Source organism: Anser brachyrhynchus, assembly GCF_964034855.1.
Source record: "Anser brachyrhynchus genome assembly, chromosome: 7".
Taxonomy (NCBI): domain Eukaryota; kingdom Metazoa; phylum Chordata; class Aves; order Anseriformes; family Anatidae; genus Anser; species Anser brachyrhynchus.
The window spans coordinates 39,068,901-39,083,956 of NC_137701.1; the positions used below are offsets into that span (position 1 = coordinate 39,068,901).

A 15,056-nucleotide genomic window follows, 5' to 3' on the forward strand; every position below is an offset into this window, starting at 1 on the left:
TGGAGCCAAGTAAAGAACTTTGTTTTTACTGTTCTGAGGTTCTTATTTCATAACTTGAATGAATAAAAAATACCGTACATATATTTCAAGATGGACACAAGAAACTTCCTTGCCTAAACACATGCTTTTTCTCTTGATTTATTATTTGGATTTATAAATGTACTCTCTTCAGTGTTTGAGTTATACATTTTTTCTCTGTTAAAAAACAAGGATTAAATCTTAACCACAATGTCTTGATTTAAGCCGAATTTTCTGAGCACCATTTTCTTCCCCGCTTTTCTGCCTCCTGCAATTCAGAGGTTACATGACTAAGTTCTTGCTGCCACAATCTGATTTTTCAAACACAAGATTTCTCTTGTTTTGCTCATGTATTGAATGCCATAAAATCCAATGATAGTGTCTGTATTGACTAAAGCTTTGTTTAAAACTAGCTAAGGGGGCTCAGCATGTTTTTTTTCCTCCATAGCACACTGAAGACAGCATCGAGGGAGGCCAAAAACGACCAGTTTCCCCCAAGGACATTTCTGTGAAATGGCTCCAGAAAAGGGGCACTGAGAAAACAGGAACTTTTTAGAACAGTTCTGAATTTAGCCTTTTACTTATAATTTACGAAAAATAAATTCTCAGCCCAACATAGCACAATCAACCATTACATTGCATGGAGGAATCCTCAGGTCAAAGGTGCCTTTCTTGTACTACTGGCAAAGATAAGTATGAGAAACAATCTCTGATACCTTTTCACTTCCATGACCCTCAATCTTTGCCTTGGAGCCCAGGACAGCTGATTACAGAGGCACAGTGCCAAGGAGGGCTGAGCAGCAGACGTCCCTGCATGGCTGTGGCAAGTACATCTGACTCTAGTTTAATAATTAAAAGCCATTAATGAATATGAACTACCAGACTGTGAAGGTTCCTCTAGCTCTCATTCCAAAACATAGTTAGGCATCAGAATTTCAAACAGAAATGCAAGAGTAGAAGTTCTACACCAAACTTATCAATTTTATGCTCCATCTAGACTTCAGAAGCCATAGCCAACAGCAGTTTCATCCAGATGTGTATTCAGAATGTATTACTCTTCTGGGACCACTCTGACATTTCTGAAATTTTCATTGTCATTTACAGAGATAAAACTGTGAATATCACAATAGCATGCAAGCATCAAGCCCCAGGGCCCTCCAAGTTTTATTTTATTTTTTTAAGTTGAAGGAGTGGCAAAGTCTGTCTGTTCATGAGGATCAGTGTTAACAACATCGTATTAAAATGATGTTCCACATCTGCACAAAGCCCAAGCCATCCTTGCCAGAAACTCATTATTCTAGACCAAGTCCTCTCTCCTTGTACGTGGACCGTCAAGTTTAAAAGCCCAAAGCATTGAAGGTATTATTTAGTATCATTTGCATAAATTTAAGCAGGGTATCAAATCAAAACTCACAGCTGAGGGATCCCATGGTTCTTCAAAGAATTGCACTCAAGTTATTGATTGTAACAAGTTAAACAACCCTCCTTTTCTCACCAAAGATGGTCTGTTAGAGGGCAGAAGACAACAGCCTTTGGTTGGAGAGAGGGGCCTCTGTTCCATTAGATATAGAAATATGTAAAGACTAGCACTGCAACATGCTAATTAACAAAATATATATTTTTTTTTTTAAAGGAGAAACTATGCTAACCAAAGGTACAGCACATGTAAAGCTCTCCTGTGCTACAATAATCTTGTGGCTGTATGAGCCAGTGGATAGGGTAAGCAGAATAACCCTGATAAACTGCAGAACAAGACAGATTAATTACATCAGAAACAATAAAGACATTAAAAAGATTTCTAGAAAGGATAAATCGAATCACAAATACATTATTATGGAACCTGGGGTCAGCAATATTACTGGAGAGGATCTTTGTGTTTGTCTCTTCTTGCTCGTTATCTAGGCATAGTGTCCACAATGGTGAAGTATATGAGAAGCTTCCAGCTGCAAGTAGATTCCTCCTTCCCGACATCCTTGTGCAGTGGGGAAAATGGTATTTGTACTTTACAGGTAGAAAACGATCAAATTAAGTTAAATCACTTATCCAAAACTATGCAGGACCCAAAGAGAGAAGGAAATTCAGGGAAAGAAGAGCTGTCCTGCATCCTGTTTAGGCAGTGCTTCCCAATGGAAGTCCCATCAAATGAGCATTGTTGCTTGCCCATACTTGGGTTACTCATGATTGTAACAACCTTCTCACACAACTTTAAGGCAGAGAGAGAAAAAAAGGCCTAAAAGCCTTCCCCTTCATACCAGGAGTAATGTCCTGACTAATCTGTTTTGGTACCTTCTCTTTGAAACTTAAGTGATGTGTTTTATCATAATCATTTTTATGACTAAAACCACCTCACCTTCTCAGTGTATTAAAAATAAAAATTTAAAAAAAAAGCAATGACTGAAAGAACATAACATCTTATAAAGAGGCCAAAATCTTCTAAAAATTCCTCAGCAAGAGTTAACCCTAGCTCAATGCCGAAGACAGGTGGGTATTATCAGAGCATCTTAGCTTGAAGTGTTAATTTTGTTTCCAAGTGAGACTTTCTGACATTCATAGTGAAAAGATCCCCCGTCAAGACTTTTCTCAGCAGTTTCATTCAGCCTGTTTTGTTGTATCAGTTATTTGTTCAGCATTTGTTCCCAGGTTTGTTTTCATGTCACCTCCATACCCACTCTTATGCCCTTGTTTATCAGGTGGGTTTCTACATACTCATAATTCTTTGAGCTTCCTTTCAAGTTGCTTGAAAAAAAATTCACAGTATGAATTCATGAAACAATGCATGAATAAGTCATTTCCTGCTTTAAATACACCTCTGAGTAAATGATCCAGAGGCTTTTCAAGAACCATTTACATAACAGTCGCTGATACAGTCTTCAAATTTTCATGTCAATCTCAAAATGGCATTTTAAATCACCCCATTTTCCTAAATGAGGTGAGAGAATTTTAAGAGCAGATTTTCCAACTTCTAGAGCTCTTCTTTTAATTATAAATTTTTATACATTGAATTCCCCTCTTCTTCCTTCATTAGGGGTAGCACAGAAATGTCAGAAACACTTTGTATGTATAACCTATAATCCAAATGCAGTAGGGGTACTACTTCCAATAGTACATTTTCTTTTACAACCACAAATGCCATAAATTTCATCAACTGTCAATCCTACTTCACAGTCTGCAGTTTGAAAATAAAATTTGGAGGCTTTGCTAAATGTGAATAACTACCTACTGCGGTACTACTGGGAAGAAACTGATGAATCACAAGATGCTCAACTAGTTACAAATAAATTTAGGTAATTTCCAGTCAAAAATCATAGGCAAGTAAACAAAAGAGAGAGATTTGGCTTTCACTTGCGTTTCTTAAGTAGTGCAAAAATATCTATGGTTCTAGGGCTCGGCAGCCAAGAATGGGCTCAGAGGCCAATCTCTCCCCCAAATCTTGTTGGAGTGGGAATGGCAGGGAGAACCAAGATGCATCCAGAAAGTGTCTGGGTATGGTTCCTTCAACAGCATGATTCCTCCAAAGACACCAAGGGATGCATTCTAATTCATAAAGTGGATCATTAAGGGGTCACAAGCTCCACACAGGCTGCCACAGGGCAGAACTGCAGAGTTTTTCATTGCCTTGGGGTAACAGAGGGCTGTGCAGGAGAGCAGCTCCTTCCCTTTGATCTCACGGATGGACTCAAGGACTTCTGCTGCCAGCCTGAGAACAAGCAGCCAGCGTTGAGACAGCCTCCTCTTGAACTCTCTGCATTCAAAGGTCTTAGAGAACAAAAGAAAGAGCAGAGACAGAGATTGTGATCTCTGGTGCTGCAAGAATCTCTTTGGAGAACAGTCTCTACATCCGCAGCAGTCCTGATCATTACTTTTTGCTGAGCCAGGAGTTCAGGAGACAGAGGCAGAAAGGAGCACATCCACAGCACTTGCCAATTTTATTCGATTGACCTAAAAGCACTCATGGATTGGGAGGCATAAATTCCCAGAGGCAGAGCCGCATTTCTTTTTTGGCTTCAAGTCTGATTGCCAGAGAATTGGACAGTTGACTCCGACATGCCCTACGCCCAGAGAGCTGGGGTAGCAGTTGTGATCCTCACAGACTAAAACCCACAGGCAGGCCCATTCTTCAAGTTCACTGAAGGGGTCACAGCCCTGTAGGTGCTGAATCCAGAAATACAATGCGATGTGAAACAGCTGAAGGAGAAGACAAAGCAGCTGGGGGAGGGAAGTTGCCAGCAGGCTAACTCCAGGCTGAGGTACAAAAAGAACAAGAAAAAGGCAATGCAAGTTCACAAGAATACCCAATGGGAATCTGCAAAGGGTCAGAGGGTGTGGACCTGTCACCCTGTCCTAACAAAGCTGAGTATGAGCACTGGGTCACCTAAGCATTGAAATGACCTGAGACAGAGAGGTGCAATCCATCATTTTCATTGCCAGCTACCCCACACGCAGGGAAGGGGGAAGGAGTCGTCATCCCCGTGCTGGGGGATGTGGTGAGGGTTTCTCACTCAACCTTTAAGGTTGAGTTGAGGCTTAAAAGAGAGCACTGCCAGAGGAGAGAAAGATATTAAGATTATGTTAAAATTAAAAAAAAAAAGGAAAAAAAGGAGGGGAGTGGAAAATCCAAATGAAACCAGAAGGAAAACTGCTTCTTGTTTTGTTAAAGTAATCTCAGAAGTGCTTCTTTCTGGTAGAAGTCATGATTTGATCGAATTTTAGCAGCTAGTGGTGCCAACTCTGTTGCACAATAAACACTGGAGAAAAGAGTTTAGAGAACATATCAGTCATAACTACATGACATGTTAGTGATGCATGTTTCTTAGAGTGAGAGCAAACAGTATAATTCAACTTCTAATGAAGTCAAACAACCCAAAAAGTAAAAGAGCAAAAGGAAACTCTCTCTCTCTCCCCCATCACAAAACACATTAGCAAAATGGAGTGTTCATGATTAATTCACATTCCTTTCCGATCGTCTATCTTGCTAAAGCAGCATAAAATTCAACTCTTTGTTTCTTCCCTCTGAAGATATAGGAGACATGACATCATGGCATCTCATGTAACAGTCAAACCAGAAAGCACAGCTGAGAGGTTTTGAGGTTTCCTTGCAAATATCGGGACGTCTGCAGCAGTTTTACCTATTTGGTGAGAACTTCAAACTGTCTCCACAAGGAAAGGATTTATTAGCTACTTTGCAACGAGCACTGCACTTGCTGCCCCTGCTGTGTGTTGATGGACAGAAAATTCTACAACATCACATTATTTCAGGACTCAAGGCTCTTAAATTAGGCCATAAAAATGCAGAGAGTGGAGATCTTTACAACTATAGAGAGACTCAGGGATACACTGAGATGGAGTCCTTCACTGGATACAGAGATAATTAGAAGTCAGTGACAATTTGTACAATTTATAAGGAGAGGAAAGGCTTTTCTTTTATAAAAAAAGAAAGCTAAAATACTTCAAATATACTACACTTCTTCACGAGAGCCAGCTTTTTGAAGCAATTTCAATTAAGCCCAGCAAACTTTTCAAAATCTTTCAGATTGTTCCAGATCTCACCTGACTCTGTTCTACATTTTCATGCAAGAAAAAGTTATTTTACTTTGAAAATCTGCATAATTAAAAACTGTACTGTCTTCTGATTGATAAAGTTTCAAGTGACAGCTTTGCAGCAAGCTGCCTCCCACACAGAAGCAATTTGTAAAAGCCTTTCAGAGTTTTATGTAACTGAAAAATCCAAGTTGCTTTCATCCAGGTCTTTCTTCCCAGTACCAGTTTAAATGTGACTGCTAGGAACTGCAACCAGTACATGCTTGAATATAAGATTAATTTAAATACCAATATTTTTTGCCTATTTTTGAGGTACCCGTTGACAGAAAAGGCTTTTTTTTGTTCCCATTTTGGCAAATTGAAACAATTTTATATTTAAAGCCCAACCTAAGCCTGATTTTTCAAACATATTTGGACACACAATACACCTTTGCTATCAGCTCAAATGGACTTGTTAGTCCCACAAGAGCAAAACCTAACAGAATCTACATAAGAAAAAAGAAATTACTACATTTCTTTCACTGGGTTTGGGTGAATACAAATCTGTATTTGTTTTCCATCTTCAGTCATATGGTATATTAAACACTAGAGGGAGTACAGAAGAAAGCTGAATATTTCTTTCAGACAAAAAGGCAATATGATCAAAATTTGAGTTGTAAAGGTTTCATCTGAAGCCACGGATCTCCAAGCGTCCCAGAGGTCTTGAAAGTTGTTATAGTATGATTATCCAGGATACATTTAATCTTACGTGATGTCTTATAAGAATTTTAATTCTTCAAAAAGTACCTAAAACCGCAAATAGTATCCTGCTCTGGATGGAGATATCTGCCTTCCCAACCACATCTTTAGCTTTTAATCTGAAGTACAAGTAAAGTAATGCAAGTTGCACAGCAAAAAAAAAGCTGACAGCAATGTGAAGTTTGTCCAATATAACTCAGTTAAACATACTTTTACTAAAACCAAACAACATTAGTGGATTTTTCTTTTGTTTGTTCTAAATAAAGTGATCTAGTTCTTATAACCAAATAGTTGTGATATTTACGGATCAAACACTGTGACATTGCAGTAGAAGTTGAGTCAAAACATTGACTTGGGTTTCTGTGTTGAAAGAATAATTATTAAAAAGAATAAAGTTCTAAAAAATTTTAAATAAATTTCTATTTTAGTAACATTCAATATGGCTAGTGCATTGTTTTAATGCTTTAAAGTTATAGTCAGCTGTTTCCTAAGATTCAGAATAAGTATATCTCCAATCGTGAGCAAGACTTTTCATTTACATTGTATTTTGATTGCTCAATAGGCACATAAATACAGAAAATATAACAGTCAAACGTTAGGTGAGATTATTAGGAATAAAAATCAAGTCAGAAAAGGAGCTGCCTATGTGTTATATTTTGCTGTGTACTTTTCCTTTCCTTTGTGATGAAGAAACAAAACCAAACTCAGCCTGATTTCCAAAAAGGTCATAGTCAGATAATGACACAAAGAAAGTGGTAGGAGAAGACAGCTCTACAAATCAGCGAATACTGAAGCAAATCCACAGGACAAAGATTCTGACCTCATAAAACAAAACTCTATTCATTTCCCCTTTTGTTACAGAACCGAGAAATCAGAAACTTATAGAATAACCCCATCTGTAAGAGCTCCAGAGGTCTCTGGTCCAAACACCTGCTCAAAGCAGAGCCAAATTCAGACAGATCACACGGGGCCTCGGCCCCTTCCCATTCCCCACAGGGTCTTAAATACTGTTGGCCAAGGTCCCTGCAGCCAGGGCCGCCATCAGTCCACGCATCCCCAGCCAGCTCCTCATTAGCAGATAGAGACGAGCATCTCCCCTACACAACCCAACCAAGACATATCAAGAAACCTCCAACTCCGCTTGCACCCGAAGCAATTGCTCTTGCAGCAGATGGTTAAACAGTGGTTAGAGTCCCCTGTAGGCATTACCAAGCGCCCTCCAGCTCTTTGAAGAAACCTTGGTCCACCTACTCCTTATGACTTCCATGCTGTGCCCTCCATTGGCTTCTCTGCCGACCCTGTCCCAGAACATCTCAGCCAGCTCAGCACCTGCTCCACAGCACAGCTCTGAGCATCTGAGCTGCTCCTTTGAGCATAAACCCCCTGTCCTTTTCTCAAAATTCATTCCAAAACATTCAAAATACAAATTACATTATACAAATCATATACAAATTAATACAAAAATTCACGACCAAAGTGAAAGAACATAACTTTGTTCCATATAGGCTGAGTGCCGTGATGCAGAGAAGACACCAGACAATTAGCTGTATACCCTGCTTGCAAGCCTGAAGACTTATTTCCTACAGAAAATGACAGCAGCCTGAATGAGGAGGTAAAAATGCTCAAGACAGCCACCCCAGAATACCCTTTGTAGGCACATTTGAATGACTTGCCTTTTTATTTTTTTTTTTTTTTTTACAGTCAGTAGACTTAGCTCTTTTGTTCCAGCACTGTTGTGATCTTTCAACATCCAAGTATTACTTAATTCAGGAGTTTGCCGGATTACAGATTTTTTATGGAAGGTTTTCATTTATGAGTGAGTTGTTCTTGTTGGGAGTGTTCCTAATAGCAAATGTATATGACTTGTATTCTGCAAACCAGAGTGCTACATACTTATTTCAAGCATAATTTTTCTAGTTACTTCCAAGTGGAATTTGCTTTTTTAAGCTGAGAGGTAAAACAAGAAGTAACTCCATACCCTCTGTACCTTTAGACTATAACAAGAGTCCAAAATCCCTTATATGAGAAAAAGGAGGAATTTTGACTCGTCCTGTACAATTTTGCTGCAAACTTTGTTGTGTGTGATTGCTTCAAAGAGTGAATGTGGGAAAAGAAAATATTTGTGTCATAGTAATGGTCTCATCTGTCTGTAGCACTTGACACCGCAGCTGCCAGCTGTACGGATAAATATCATGTTGCAGATAGATTGTGTCTGCGAAGCAGCGAAAATGGAATGTTAATTTGGGCTCAGCCGTGCTAAAACCTGGGAGGGCTCCGAGCATTCTCGGGGTAAGTGAGATCTCCACGAAAGCCTGTGTCTCGCTCTGAGCTGGAAGCTGCCTTAAAGAACTTTAAATTACTAATTTCTCTAACTAGCTTGTCTACTGAGACTAATAGCTATTAGAGAGAGAGACATCAATACATATAGATCAAGAAACTATCTCTTACAAAATCCTTTTCACTATTTGTCCATGTTGCTAGTTTCCTTTTGGCATTCTTTTACTTGCTGGCTTGTCCTTTATAGTTTCCCAGAAAGCGTTCCCTGTTCTCATCCGTCCTTTTTATCCCCTTGGAGATGAGGGTCTGCGATGGACACATTCAGACACTGCACAATACATGTGGTTCTGTTCTCAGCAGCCTCAGTGCTCCGTTTCACCGCAGACAGGGACAGACCGGGATTCAGCGTGCAGCAAGCCCATGGCAGTGCTCAGACTGCCATATCACGGCAGTGAGGTCTGCTCTGGGGCCGTAAGTAGGTGCTCACCACACACCCACAGAGATCATCATCCGAGAGCTCGGTGTTCCCTGTACCTGCCCGTGACAGCACCCTCATGTACATTTTCAATCTTGCTTCTATCATGAGCTTGCCCGCTGTAGCCCACCACTGACTGACTGTTCTTCCATTTGCTGTTACAACTTTCAAAACCAATGCTATGGTTGATGCCTTTTCTTCCAACCCGGGTGAAGGTATTTTCTTTTTATTCAGCTGCCTGCACATACATCTGTGTGATTTGGGGGATAGACCAAAGATAGTATCTACCACATCCAGCAACTGGAGCTCCATCACTGTCTTCAAAGTGTGTTACATCCAGCCCAGTGCTGTTTTTCTTGGACTCATCCACGTAAGCAATTTTCTGTGGCTGTGTGAACCAACATATATCACCTGAACCAAAGTAAGTTCATGGGTTCATGGGGTAGGAACGTGGGTTCTTGGCCAAACAGAAGGTTAAGTCGTAATTGGTGAAGCTACAGTAACATAATTAGGTATCTAAGCCCTCAGAAGTCATAACAATTACTCCAAATTAAGCCAAGAATAAGAGGGTAAGATGCTTGCTCAACAGGTAGGAAAAGAAACCTACTGTCATAAGGAACCACTGATGTCATTCTGACACCCAGCATCTAGGGGAAAAGAAATCAAAGTCATCTCAGCCTCGATACTTCAATTTCTCATGCTTCCCAACAGCTCTGTGCTTTCCACTCTTCAAGTGGCCAGACTTTGTTCTCCCCAAGTTGCACCTCCTGCTGCACTTTCAGAGACTGAACCCTGGACGAAGATGGACATCGGCCTGTTCCAGTATGTCATTTCCAATGTTCTTATCTGCTTTCATAGATAAAACTAAAGCAACTATTACCTGCACACTAGAATACGCAGCCCCAGAAAAGCACTCACATCAGGACAGGTTCCAGTACATTACTGAAATAATTAGAGGAAGAAAAAAATAGAAAGAAAATTGGACTTCCCTCACTCTCCTCCAGGCTCTGCCACCAATCTGCTGCAGTTGCTTATGCAAACCTTCTCTTCTATCTGTGTTTTCATCAGGACATACGAAATTGCCTCTGACCTTCGGTGAGAAGCTCCCAGATGTTTGCTAAAACCCTGCCTTCATCAAACAAGCTTGCAAACTTGTTGACTCAGGGCCTTTATTCACCTGAGGTCAGGCACTTAACTGAGATGTCTGTGTTGAAAGGGTACTTGTTCTAGGCTAAATGAGCTCATTTAAATTTTTGGTAAGTTCTTCAAGCATAAGGACTAAATTAGGCTATACAGACCTCAGGAATTATTCATTTGCCTTCACAGGAGTCAGGAGAAAAACCACTGTGAACTTATGTTCCTTGTAAGTGCTCTGGGCTAGATGAGATAAATCTGGTAAGGCTGCATATAGCACTTGGGTGAGCTGGGCTCTGAACAGCACCAGGGTACCTGGACACTGCAAAACCATGAGTCCTTAGAATAAATATCCTACCCACAAAAAATAGAGCAGTACGTGGTGAAGGAGGGTAAGAAATAGCATGGAAATTTTACACCGTGGATATGAGCAAGTCCTTCACGAAGTGTTGTGGTACAGTCCTTTCTATTGTCTGTGCTGCTCTTAAATCACTTCTGTCAAGCCAAGTAGAGAGACCTTGCTCTCAGGTTACAGACAGCGAATATCCCTGTTGTCAGTCAGCTGTTACAGAACTCCAAGTAAGCAGTGTTAATTACCTAATATCGAGGCACTTTTTTTTACTTCTTAGTAATTTTCCATCCTATTAGTTTTTATATCAGAAGCCATGCAGAACTGAGGCTGTAGGCTCTATTTATCTTTTGCACACTGGTACAGTTCGAGTTTCTCAAAATGCAGACCTGAATAAAATCTTAATATCCCTGTTAATTTGTCACTGATCTGAAAACTGAACTCGAAATAGTTTGCAGAGTCTCTTCCACACAGGTCTTTTGTTTTAATTGAACTTTTCTTTTTCCCATAGGAAAGCTAATTTAGTATGACTTGCCAGTAGTAAAATTGAAATTCTTTGGCTAATTAATTTTTGTACCTGAAACTGAATATAACTGACTTTTTTTTTAAACCAGATTTTAATACCTCCCTCTCAAAAATTCAATCCTTGGCATATGGAACCAGGGAAAAGTTGGAAAAGTTACAAAAGTTTTCAGGAATTAGGAGGTTTCTCAGGGATTACTTTGCAGGGTCATGAAAGGTTTTCATCTCTACAGAGATGGTAGCTAAAATACATGCAAAGTCTGGAGCCAGCGTGAGCTTCTCTTACAGGAACGTTGCGGAGTAAGACACGAACCCGTGAACTTTTCAACCTCACTTCCACCAGGAAAAACCTGGAGACATGTTGAAACCAACTTTCACAGCAGAGATGAGATGCACTTGTAGTTTGATTAGATGAACCCATGAGAGCTAAAAGAAACAACTTTTTTGTACTTACAACACAAAGGGGTAAATTTCACCCCAGGAGTACCACTAAAGATGAACGTGATTTCAAGCATCAGGACTGGTGCTGGATTTGGGCTTTTTAACTAAAATGTTTGCATTGTATCAGAATAGTCCTCAGACATTTCTCCTGCTATTTTCCTCACTCTACAACTTTCTATTTAAATGCTACCACTCCTTTAGCACTACAAAATCACCCAAACTTTTACACTAATGGCTATAAATATTTCTAACAATTCTACGTCTTTTAGCAAGTGTTTATCACTTTGGATTTTTGCCTAGTTGATGGAATAATATCTTACTGAGCCATATTTGCCAATGGCAGAGTTAGGATCAACTCCAGTAATTGCAGCAAGACCTGTAATAAATTTAACCCACTTACATTATGCATACAAATGCTTCTGTGCAATGCACAGAATACATAAGAGGTCACATTTCATGCCCAGGTTGGACACTTTGTTCCGCAACAGAACAAAGAGCTGGGGCTGAAGGTTGCCTCAGACCACATGGGACTCTCCAGGGTGCATTCAGCAGCCTCTGACTGCCTGCCCATTTTGCTTTTCCTTCACACACCACGCAGGAGCCAACAAGGACAATATAGGGAAACACCATATCCTGAGGCAAAAGGTATGGTTTGTCCTACACAATTCTGGAAGCTGAAAGATCGCTGTTGTTTCTGTTCCCTTTCCCTTCATGTTTGTACATCTTTCTATACCTCTGGAGATCTGGCTGGAAGCTTCAAAGAATTAATTCAAAACTCCCAAAGACACAAAGAAGTAGCCCCAGAACTCACAACAGGGATGCTGTACTGCACGTTGGCTCATTTCCCTGTTTCTGGTTACTTACGACTTTCTGACCCGTCACACCTTCATCCCACACGTTTTGAGTATGGTCACGGAAACTCCAACATCACAACGTGTGCACGTTAACTGCTCTGGCCAGACACCGAAGTCATTTGTGTGCAACACCTCACAGATTAATACGAAAAAAAGTTTCAGATGTAGGTTTTAAGAATCACTAATACATACTTGAGCCTTCTGATCATTCAGAGCTGAGGGCGAGCCCTCGGGACACAGGTGGGCTATGCGGGCTTTGCAATTCCTCCCGCAGACACTCGTCCCGTTGGAGCAGCCCCTCTGGAGCCTGTGTGCTTTGAGCCGTCCCCGTACCAGACTCAGCCGCCTGGAAGGTGATGCAAACAAGACACGACAGCAAAAGGCTTAGTTTTCTTGAAATGCGAAATTAAAGAAAGAGCAGGTGTCTGTTATGTCTAGGCTTGCAGATGCCTCAGATATGTGGGGAAGTGTCAGCAGCACGCTCGCATTGATCTGGGTTTGGCTAGCAACGCGCTCCCGACGTTCGGAAGGAGGGAGCAGTCCTCTGTACATGCCCGAACATCCATCGCCCTCACAGCACTGCTCTCTCCTTCATCTCACCTTCCTTTGAAGGCTTGTTTTCTCCATCACACAGCCTCGGTAGAGACCCCAACCCAGCCCAAGCATTGCCACAAACAAGTTCTGATCACCAGCAAGCCAAAGCACTCACTGGGCCCATTTTTTAAACTCGTTTCCCCGATTTGGAAGCTCTATTTACGCATTTGAATGTGGATATGGCAAACATACAAAGAACGATATTTACGCAACTCAGGATGTTTGAAGCAGCAACAGATAAATATGACTTCTTCAACTCTGGTCTTCACTTTTTTAAATGATCTTTTCACATGCACATATCTGAGCAAAAGAAATGCCACATTTTATAAGGGTGCCCTATGTAGGAAACTGCATGCAGAGTGCCTCGTTGGTTGTGCCTGCAAACGTGCACTGCAACCAATAAAGCACTGCATCTGTTGTAGTTTCATATGAAACATTCACCCATAAATTATCATGTTTCTCAATCATTATGCTGAAGTAAAGACGCCTTTCCGAATCTAAGTGGTATCACACGGACAGTACTGCGTGAAATAATTACATTTACATTTATTAAAGTAATCTTGCATTCACAATGCATCAATGTCCTGGCCAAAAGACGTCTTTCAAGACATACCATCTTATGATACAAAATACAAGTATTTAATGAAAGTGGGAAGGAGAGTTCAGGGGTTATTTCTTCTTCTAATTAATGACCGATCAAACAGCCCAAGTGCCTCACAGGAACTGTGAACCGCATCCAAACCTCACTCGGGTGCGGATACATTACGATAACTTTGGAAGCTCTGCTGGATTCTGTTTTGAAAAGAGTCTTTTGGGCAAAACATTAATATTTTGTGAATTCTGCATAACTGAACAAAGCATCTCATGTTGCACAGGATGTGTAAAGGAAAAGAAGATGGACTGAATAATGGAGAGACAGAAATACTGAGAAAAGAGGGATTAACATCTATGGGAAAGATGTTTATTCCCTTCCTCTATTTGTATCCTCTTCAAGCTTTCCTCCACCACTAGGAGGGCTACACATTTTCTCTATTTAAACATGACACTTCAAATGTTTCCATCCTAGCACAGGTCTGGAGCTCCTGCCGTGCACCAACCATTGGCCAAGTCACCAGCTTTGAGGAAGGCTGCGCACCAAGGGAAAGGGGTTGGGGCTAAGCTGTGCTTTGTATGTATGAGGGCACACTTGAAATTTGGATTGATGGTGGAGAGGTCATGAAGGCAAGGATCCTTTTCATGTGACAGCACAGAACAGCTACTGAGCATAGCAAAAAGCAGAAACCGAACAGTGCTGCAAACCACCAACATTATGCCCGTACAGATAGTCTAATAGTGGAAAAAATGAGGTCTCTGCTCAACTCTAACCAAAAACGAGGTGGCCTTCTTTTCGAGGTTTAGTTTTCAAGAAACATTCATCAAGTGGTGTGTCATGTGTGAACCATAAATCAACTAGGCTCTGCTGAGTAATTTTCTTTTAATTACTTGAAAAGCAAAACCTTTAGAGGTGTATGGGTGACTTTTTTTTTAATAAGACACTATTTTTCTATTTATGTTTTTATCTTGGTCAGAAGCCTGGTGGTTTTTACGTGTGTTTTTGGACCTTATAAATAACCAGTAATAAATAGTTGGATGCCTATAATTCAACAGTAGCACAGAATCCTGTCACTGCTCTGCCTGAGTAATATTTTAACATGCAGCAAAGCGATGCTTCTGCTATTTCCTGACCTGCGAGGGGAAGAAGTGACACCTAAGGCTATGTCTACATTATTTATACCACTTTGATAGATTAAATCTTAACCACAAGGATGAGCTTTTAAAACATGCCCGAAAATGTTTAAAGATTCCACAGGTGCTCTTCCTGAGTGCAAACAAAGGCTTCTCTTTGTAGTATGAAAACAAAATTAAAATGCAACAAAGTCCTGGGAGCTATACTTTCTGCTTAAAACAAATCCTTGACTGGACATGTTGGATTTATTTATTTTTAACTGACGTATTCTTGGAGCTCACAAGAGTGATATGTGTATATATATACACACATGTGTGCAGGCATGTGTGTCTACATGTATATACATATGCATGTATATCTTTATGTATCTATACAGGTACATATGTTTGA

General features: G+C 40.4%; 1 protein-coding gene across 16 annotated transcripts in view; it reads right to left on the bottom strand.

Moving 5' to 3' along the window:
- The window catches only part of LOC308197859 (uncharacterized protein), a 365,283-nt gene that overhangs the window by 199,542 nt on the left and 150,685 nt on the right, over positions 1 to 15,056 (bottom strand). For 7 of the 16 annotated variants that reach the window (XR_013953396.1, XR_013953397.1, XR_013953398.1 and 4 more), the window contains exon 2: positions 12,539 to 12,692. The exons of 1 other annotated variant lie outside the window; for it this stretch is intronic. Coding sequence is in view for 3 of the 15 variants with exons in the window: in XM_080599064.1 (XP_080455190.1) it covers positions 12,539 to 12,692 (154 nt within the window). In the remaining 12 variants the exon portion in view is untranslated. 8 more of the 16 variants (XR_013953405.1, XR_013953408.1, XR_013953401.1 and 5 more) reach the window with 7 other exon arrangements.